This window comes from Alosa pseudoharengus, unplaced genomic scaffold, assembly GCF_046254945.1.
Source record: "Alosa pseudoharengus isolate Yale_2024_CS ecotype anadromous, Long Island Sound unplaced genomic scaffold, YU_APseudo_1.1 YU_APseudo_1.1_scf_10, whole genome shotgun sequence".
In the NCBI taxonomy this organism is placed as follows: domain Eukaryota; kingdom Metazoa; phylum Chordata; class Actinopteri; order Clupeiformes; family Clupeidae; genus Alosa; species Alosa pseudoharengus.
The window spans coordinates 28,536,791-28,546,023 of NW_027468565.1; the positions used below are offsets into that span (position 1 = coordinate 28,536,791).

A 9,233-nucleotide genomic window follows, 5' to 3' on the forward strand; every position below is an offset into this window, starting at 1 on the left:
TCCCTGAGTTCATTTTGATGACTCAGCCTCTCAGACCACTGCAGACATTAATCAAGGTGCTTGTGTTCCTACCTGCAAGTCCAAACACCTCAGACATGTGTTAATCTAGAACCCGCCTATGGACCTGGGGAACTCGACACCCTCTCCCGTGGCCAAGAGGACTTAGTCAGAGAGGAGGAGGAGAGGAGTAGGAGAGCGCCTCGGGATATATCACACAGTACCCGGGCCAAGTGCAGTGGTCGTTAATCAAGCCGGGAGGCCGACCGTTTGTTCAATCCTTGGGAGCGACAAAGCGTTTCTTTGTGTTTTGTGGCTCTTGTTCCTTGTGGATGTTTTGAGTCGACATCCTGCTGCTACAAGGAAACACTGTCAAAACCGCTTTCTGACTGCACCGTCTGCTGGGACGGATGCCCACTCCGCCGCAGACTACCACAGAAAGCCACATTTGCATCAGCAATTATGTGGTTAATGGAGGGGTTTTAATCAATGAATCTCCCACTAGCTATTCTGTTGCCCAGAGTAAACAAAAGGGAATTGAGAAAAAAATAAAAACTCCCCAGTTCAGTTCAGCTCTATTACAGTAAGTTCAATTAATTTCCATCCAATTCAATGTAAATTCAGTTTAATTAAATTCAATTAAATGCAATGCAAATTCAATTCAGTCTGTTGCATTCCATTTGTCACAACACATTTAGAGAACTGCACACAACGTTCTCAACAGTAATAAGCCTCAGGCTTCATTAAATGGACACCTCAACAGTAATAAGCCTCAGGCTTCATTAAATGGAGTCTCACCTTCTTCCAGGCCGTCCCTGAAGGATCCGGAGTTGCTCATGGTGCGACCCTTCTCCTCCAGCGACATCGACGAGTTGCGCAGGCGTGGGTCGCTGTAAGGGTCAACACAGGGCCCGTCCTGATTGGCTAGACCGTTGGTGGTGCGCAGGGTGGAAATGTTGACATGAGCAGCAGTGGGCTGACTGCCTGCTGAGGGCAAAACAACAGTAGAAGGGAGCTGCGTGACTAAACAAGTTGCACTAACTTGGCCACTGTTGGCAAGCATTTATTAGTCCCAAATCAACAGGGTGGATAAACATGCTGGTACTAAGTAATCACTCAAGCTGCATGCAGCTCATCAATCACTCATCACTGCATGCAGGTTCATATAAATAGTGGCATATTGAATTTGAACAAGACAAAGATTGATTTCCTAACAAAAATACCAGTGCTTGATAGCTTAAAAAAAAAGAAACACACTTCCACCCTTATTTAACTAATCGCTTGCATGTGCAGTATAAGCCAAAACTAACTGATGTAGAACTGATACTGATCTGTTGCTGTTTTTAGGGAGCAACTGATTTAACATTGATTAACATTGTTTCCACAGTTGTGATAATTGTGATCATTTTCACAATTATCATTATATAACAACAAATCAAATGTGACTTTCAAAGATTACACGTGGCCTTGCCTGACCCTTGTCTAGGCCTTTTTCACTTCTTTTTTTTTTTTATACTTTATTGTGTTCATTTCATTTCATAATTTGAAAATAATTAGAACAATCATTTCCATGACAATTGATACACTTTTTTGAAAAAAAAGTGTGTCTGTGTGTGTGTGTGTGTTATTACTGCAAAACAAATTGCCCTACCATTACTACTACTACTACTACCACTACTACTACTACTGCTACTGCTACCACCACCACCACTCCAGACTGCGATGCACACAGCAGTAAAACTGGCCCCTACCCAGCTGGGCGAAGTTGAAGCGGGTCGTGCCGGATGGGGACATGAGGCCGGGGGAGAAGGGGTGGGCGCCGGCCGCTGATTCCTGCAGACCGCCCGCTGAGTGCGAGCGCAGCCAATCCCGCGACTCCTCCTGGCTGCGCAGCTGGGGCAGGTGAGCATACCTGGTGGGGGGAAACACACAGCTTTCAAATTCAAGAGGCTGGTACACACACACACACACACACACACACACACACACACACACACACACACACACACACACACACACACACACACAATCAAACACAACAAACACACGCACAACTATAGAGAAATCGCACATACATTCACACACACTACCTACTGCACACAGACTTACAGACCATCACAACACAAAGCATGCATGGCATATGAAGGTGATCAAAATTATCTTCAGCTTAAGATACTGAATGACGTTACATTAAAAATGAACCGCAAGATCAAACCTGCATATGCCATACGGTTAGATGAACCGGAGCACAGACAATTCAATTCAAGTCCAAGTTCTATATAGCTTCAAACAGCAACAATCAGTACGGCATGTGAATTCAGTCCACACATATGAAATGCCAGTGGGATCCAGATCTGGGAGATATGCCACTGCTGGAGAGTGGAGACTCTAACTAAACAGCCCAGTCTGTTTGTGTGTGGCTGAAGTGAAGTTGGCGAAGCCTGTTTATTATGACAGGGATTCCAAACTGGATGGACAGGTCATGCTCACATCAAGCCAGCAGGGGGCATCACACAGAAAATGCACGAGGGGGGGGGGGGCACTGGTCAACTCACAATTCAGCGGCACACACACACATACACACACAGCTACGAAGTATCACACAAAGGCTGCAGTCTTGACACATAATAGCGTTACCTGTCCTGTCTTCGGGGCAAAGTGTTTCGGCTGAATTTGGGGCTAGCGGTGGGGGACGAGAGAGGACTAGGCACCAGAGAATGTGGGCAGACACAACACAGGGAGAAGGCAGAGAGGGCAGAGGGGGAGATTGTCAGTTACGATAGACAGGGCTGCTTTCAACCAAGCAACACCTGAAGGAAACATGCACACCATCTGACTCCAACATGGGCCCCACAAATCCCACCCGTACGTCGTCTAGTGGAGACAAAACAATAACGTGTGGAACGATAGAGAGGAGTCAGATAGAAAGGAAGCGATAAGGACGAGGCCAGATAACAAGTGACAGAAAGTGTGAAAAAGGAGAGATCTTAAGAGGATTTGGAGGAGTTTCCCCACCTAAGACAGCCCCTGCATATCAAAGGGTGTGCTGTATTCATGTAAACAACAATATATAATGCAAGGACTCAAAACACTCTGGAATCAACACACTCTATTATTTCCTCAACCCCTTTCAAGGGTGCAGTGGAGAGACTTCACAGCGTGAGATCCAGTTTGGCTTGATGATGGTGATTATGGCATTTTTTCACGAGCTCCAGCTTGGCTTGATGATGGTGATTATGGCATTTTTTCCCACACCCGAATCTCACCTGGCGGCCAGGCCGGCTTTGACCATCCCTCCAGAGGTGTGCAGGCAGGCAGCCAGCACCTCCTCCCTGAGCAGGGCCCCCTCAGTCCCCTCCCTGCCACTGCCATTGCCCTGCGCCACAGGGTAGGCCAGCGTGGAGCTCCAGGTTGAGTCGACGGCGGCGGTGGCGGCGGTGGCAGCGGAGCATCCTCCGGGGCCGTTTTGCTGGCCAGAGGTGGCGAGGGGGTTGGAGATGACCGTGGCGTTTTTGGCGCTCTCGGCGCTGGAGAGAGATGCCTGCTTGCTGGGCTTGCCTCCGAACAACCTGAGAGAGAGACAGAGAGAGAGAGAGAAACAGAGAGAGAGAGAGAGAGATGGAGAGAGAAACAGAGAGAGAGAGATAGAGAGAGAAAGAGAGAACCAGAGAGAGAGAGAGAGAGAGAGAGAAACAGAGAGAGAGAGAGATGGAGAGAGAGAGATAGAGAGAGAAAGAGAGAGTGAGAGAAAGTGATACAAAGGGAGAGAGAAACATGGAACAGTCGGAGGGCTTGTATGACATGCTAACATAAATACAAACATGCTAAGTATTGTTGTACCAAAGTACCATTGTGTACAATAGACAGTATTTAGAGCTAATTACAAGCTAGTGGATATATCTACTACTGAGAATAATATTAGCATAACACTAGAGTAACAAACATCTTTGGCGGCATCTGCTGTATTTTGTAGTGACAGGAAGCAGTGTCTGTATCACAAGAGTGGAGTTCCTTAATGTAAAGTAAATAGAATATTCATCGTCTTTAATTAAGGGATTACAGTAAGTCACTCAAGATAGGCCCAGGAAGATGAATAGACGTCCTTGTGTGTTTTTTCTCATGACTTCATCGGGGTGACTGGCGCGATAACATCAGCCCCACTCGGAGGCCAACAGAGGCCTGCGTCCGAGTGATCAGTCAAGCTCCGTGAAAACACTGGCCTCTCAGTCTGCCTCCAGTAACCCTGATTTAAACTAACAGCACCAGAGCACTTCACACGCACAGGGACCAGGAGGGAGGGGTGTGTGTGTGTGTGTGTGTGTGTGTGTGTGTGTGAGAGAGAGAGAGAGTGAATGTGTGTGTGTGTGTGTGTGTGTTTGTGTGTGCATGTACTGTATGTGTGTGTGTGTGTGTGTGTGTGTGTGTGTGTGTTTGTGTGTGTGTGTGTGTGTGTGTGAGAGAAAGAGAGAAAGAGAGAGAGAGAGTGAATGTGTGTGTGTGTGTGTGTGTGTGTGTGTGTGTGTGTGTGTGTGTGTGTGTGTGTGTGTGTGTGTGTGTGTGTGTGTGTGTGTGTGTGTGTGTGTGTGTGTGTGCGTGTGTTTGTGTATGCATGTACTGTATGTGTGTGTGTGTGTGTGTGTGTGTGTGTGTGTGTGTGTGTGTGTGTGTGCGTGTGTGTGTGAGAAAGAGTAGCAGAGCCCATGGAACAGCGGAGCAGCGATATCAGTCAAGGGGCCTTTTTCAACGGGCCGCCCGATCCCGAGTGTCCCCGTGCCCGGATAAACACAACGCGCAACGCACTCTCTGAACAGACTCCAGCGGAGCCACAGAGCCAAAGGAAAGAACTCTGAGATGCCAACAACAACCCTCTCTTTCTTAGGATGCATGCCTTCCACCACTAAGATGACCAGCGTCAGGGCGGCCCGTGACAGCAATACTGGCCGTCAATAAGCAACAAGTGGAAAGACAAACAGGAAGAGGATGAAAGGAGCTACATCCATTTGCTACATACTGGCTGGATTGCATTATCGCATATTGCTGTGCTGTGCTTCACTGGCTTAGTAGCCATACTCTGCAGAACTACAATAAAGTTGAATCTAATCTTAACTAAAGTGTATGAGAATGGAATGCATAAATAACTCATTTAGAGTTATGTTTATTCACAATATGAGAATAATTAACCACAGAGAAAATTCATTACAAATGAGAAATTCATTCATTAGGGCATCCATTAGCTACATCTTTCTGAAGGGAGGGGCATAGTTATACATGAGTAACAGCGTGTCCTAACCCGATTAGATGCGAGCAAACATTAGCGATAAAATCTGTTTAATTACATTGTTTCAATTGGAGTGTCCTGACTGCAAGTGACGCAACGTTTTGAAAGAACTTTTGTCGGACGCCCTGTTTCTATTTTCTTTCTGTCGCTCCCTTTGCTCTGCTATTTTGAATGAGAAATATGACGCAATAGGAGGGCATTTTTAATGGATTCAGTGTAGACAGATAACATTAACAGTCGCTCGCTCAGATCCTGTTAGGATACACTGTAGGCATGAAAATGAAGGTAAGTACAGAGACTGATGATGAGGCGAAGGAGACTGACCTGCGCAGAGTGGGGGAGGACATCTCACTGTACTTCCCTCCAGCCTGCCGTCCACTTCCTGCCTGTAGCCCCGTCTTCACGCCGTCCACCTCCGAACCCTTCTCCCGGTCCGTCTGGTTGCTGCTTCCAGCTACGCCGTTAGCGGTCAGAGGGAGAGTTGCGCCTGCGGCCTTGCCGCTGACACTGCGGCCTTTGGGCAGCGTGGCCGTCCTGAGGCTGGCGTCCGAGCCGGTGGCGACGGAGCGCGCGGACGAGCGGCTGGGCCGGGGGAGGCTGCGGTACTGCAGTGACCCCCGGGTGACCCCGAGGGAGCCGCCGTGGCTGCCGATGGGCAGGTAGGCGTCGTCCACGCTGCTCTGCCGGCACAGGCCCGCGGTGCGGCCACTCTGGAGCGGCCCCATGGACTTGGGCATCTTCCCCAGGGTGGCCGAGCCACTGAAGATGGCCGTCTGCTTCTTGAAGCCGAAGGTGGTGGTGGGGTTGCCGGGGGAGCAGGACATCTGGGAGGCTCGGGAGGAAGAGGAGGAGGAGGAGGAGGCGGAGAGGGGAGGCTTCCTGGTGTCGTCCCGGCCGGCGTCTGAGGACTGGTGGCCGTTGGAGCGTGGAGGGAGGCAGCCCTTCTCTGACACCTTGGCATCATCCGTCTTACCTGGAAAGCAAATCGGGAACATCAGGCACGAGAAAGCAACAGACCATGTCAGTGCAAGCGAAACTGAAGCTCATTCCTCCCACGGCTTTCAAAACAAGCAAAACAAAGATGTATTGTTCAGCTATTGCACCTCACTACACATGAAAAAGCGCGCTATCAAATGATTTTATAGACGTTTAGAAGTTTAGCTGCCTGAAAGTCAAATCTATGATCATCTCATTAGATTACAACCCTCAGATTTCGACTCGGCGTAGACGTTTTTCATGACACATCAGAGAAGGCGTTTTGCCACGGTTCTGACGACAGACAGTGAGACACAACCCAACCCAGAGAGAGAGTTTAGATAAGAGGCTGTGTTGGTGCGGCACACCCGAGGAGGCAGCTTGCTTACCTGTGCTGTGACTCCGCGTGCCACCGCTTGTTGACGTGGGTCCTTTCGTCCGTGGCGCCGTCACGCCCACTTGCGCTGTCATGCCCCGCCTCCAGGAGCCCGTGTGAGAGATGCTCGTGGGCATCGCCGTCATTGTTGTGGCTGCCGCCGTTGCAGCCGCCACCTTGCGACTCGACGAGCTCTTGTCCGACTCGTCCGAGATGTCGGAGGGGTGGCGGCACCACTTGCCAGAGCCGCCATCCATCTTGGAGCCGCCGTCCGGGCAGCACTTGGCCTCGTCACCGGACCACGCGCCACCGCTGAGCTCGGCCGCCGAGTGCTTCTCCGCGTCCGTCTGGGGCTGAGGACAAAGCAGACATCGAATAAACCAAACAACCATACACTGCAGACTATAACCTGAACTATACCCTTAGATCAGCTGATCAGACGCTTAGCTTAGCTGAGTAAGCAGTATTTAGCTGGGGGGGGGTTAATCCTTGCAGAGCAGTGCAGTACTGAGAATTGCCATATTGAGAGCGGAAAGCTGATCTTTAGCTCTTTGTGTAGCCGGTTTTTGAGCTGGACTTGGGTTCCCTGTGGATTCCTGCGTTAACAGTCAGAGCCCTAATCTTGTGTGCTTTCTGAGGCTAAAAGGCCCCTGCCAAGAGGTCCGACTCTTGGAATGCCCATGCCGTCATCAGCTCAACTCTCTGTGTGACTGCGGCCATCTTGGCTAACTCACGGAATTGCTTTCAGGAGATGGGTTTTAAAGCCTCATCCTGTGCTAAATATGGCGTTCAGAAGGTTCTCCATTTAAAGGCAGGCTAGTCCGCACCTACTCCACAGAAATATTGTTTTAGGAACAGGAACAATGGTTCCGTTGGTGAAACTGAACCGGACGAAATCCTCTGTGATCCTCTGTGCTAATGTTTTCTTCCTGCACTGGGCCATTGAGACTCTGGATGCGTTTCAACAGTAGTGCAAGGCCCTGCTTCGCTTCAGTCCACACCCAGAGCCTCTTAAAAACACAACCTGAGAGCCCAGACCCACACAGCCTCTCTGATGGGAAAGTTGACACTCCGTGACACTGAACAGAGTTTGAAGCAGCGTCCAGAAAACTGGCGCAGACAAGCCTCATATCTGGCCTTAGACTTCACTACCTCCTCGCTAGGCCCCAGCAGCTCCGACAGAGGCCGAGGTAAGAACACGCGAGCCTGTCTCCACCAGGGCTCCTCCAAACACTAGGCAGACGCTGAGACGTGATCAGGCCCGGCCCGCGCTGCTGAACCTGGCCAACATGACGTCAGGCTCGACTCAGATCGGCTCATTGTTCGCCTGCTACTGAAAATACTCATAAAAAATTATGGCTGGGGGAAGGAATGTTAATGGCCTGGGTCTTTATCAGCCCGGCCAATCCAAAACACTGTTATCTTTGGTGCGATGTCATAAATCCAAACTGTACGGCCGCGGCAGCGGCGGCCTCGGGAACGTAGAGAGAGGGGCGCGCAGAAACGCTATAAAAGGCAACGAGGGCTTTTTTCTCTTTTTCGAGGGGAGGGCGTCGGGGGTTAGATCTGACAGATAACTGGCTCGCAGTGGTGCTTTGAGTTCCTGACCCCCTTTTTTCCTGATTGTTTGAGTTGAAATGATTTTTCGCTGGCAGAGCAGAACACAGCTGGGCCTTCAGCAAAAGGCGAGGAGGGTTTGTGTGTGTGTGTGTGTGTGTGTGTGGGGGGGGTCATAGGTGGGAGTTGAGATCAGCTGTTGCCTCTCCTGAAAAACAGAGGTGGGGAGGAGAGGAGGGGTGGAGGAGGGGTGGATGAAAGAGAAGAGAAGAGAAGAGAAGAGGACTTGTGCTCAGGCTCAAACTGCTGGCCTGCATCTGTTTAAGTGATGGGAAAGTGCTGATGGGAAAATGACTGAGCTAGGCTCGTCTCAGGGAGGGCATCATACAGTCACTGCTGTAGGTAAACTAGCTCACACAAAGAGAAGATAAAGAAGGAAAGAAGGAAAGAAAGAAAGAAAGAAAGAAAGAAAGAAAGAGTGTGTACTGTGTGAGAGAGAAAAAGAGACAGAAAGACAGAGTGGGGGAGACATGGAGATAAAGAGTGGAAGAGAGGGTGATAGGAAAAGAAAGGAGAGAAAGAAAGAAATGAGAGAGAGGGAATGATAGAGGGGAAGAGAGAGAGAGAAGAAGTGAGGGAGAGGACGAAGAGCTTAGCCCATTAGCTCAGCACATGGTGACCCTCAGCAGAGCTCTGTGGGGTCTCGTAAAGCAGATCAGTCACAGAGCTCTGAGCTCAAACAACCCTCTCTGACTCACACACACACACACACACACACACACACACACACACACACAGCAAACTCACACACACATGCAGACATACACACACACACACACACACACACACACACACACAGCAAACTCACACACACATGCAGACATACACACACACACACACACACACACACACACACACACACACACACACACACACAGAAAACTCACACACACATGCAGACATACACACACACACACACACACACACACACACAAAAACACAAAGCAGGCATACATCCAAACACATCCTAATTTACACACACATGCAGAC

General features: G+C 49.7%; 1 protein-coding gene across 4 annotated transcripts in view; it reads right to left on the reverse strand.

Moving 5' to 3' along the window:
- Positions 1-9,233, reverse strand: part of nav2b (neuron navigator 2b) — a 75,714-nt gene that overhangs the window by 18,989 nt on the left and 47,492 nt on the right. For 2 of the 4 annotated variants that reach the window (XM_076269396.1, XM_076269399.1), the window contains 6 exons: positions 6,640-6,979; positions 5,600-6,248; positions 3,264-3,566; positions 2,635-2,700; positions 1,749-1,909; positions 796-984 (listed from right to left, as the gene is read on the reverse strand). In XM_076269396.1, the coding sequence (XP_076125511.1) occupies positions 796-984; positions 1,749-1,909; positions 2,635-2,700; positions 3,264-3,566; positions 5,600-6,248; positions 6,640-6,979 (1,708 nt within the window). The remainder of the gene's footprint in view (positions 1-795; positions 985-1,748; positions 1,910-2,634; positions 2,701-3,263; positions 3,567-5,599; positions 6,249-6,639; positions 6,980-9,233) is intronic. The other 2 variants (XM_076269397.1, XM_076269398.1) reach the window with 2 other exon arrangements.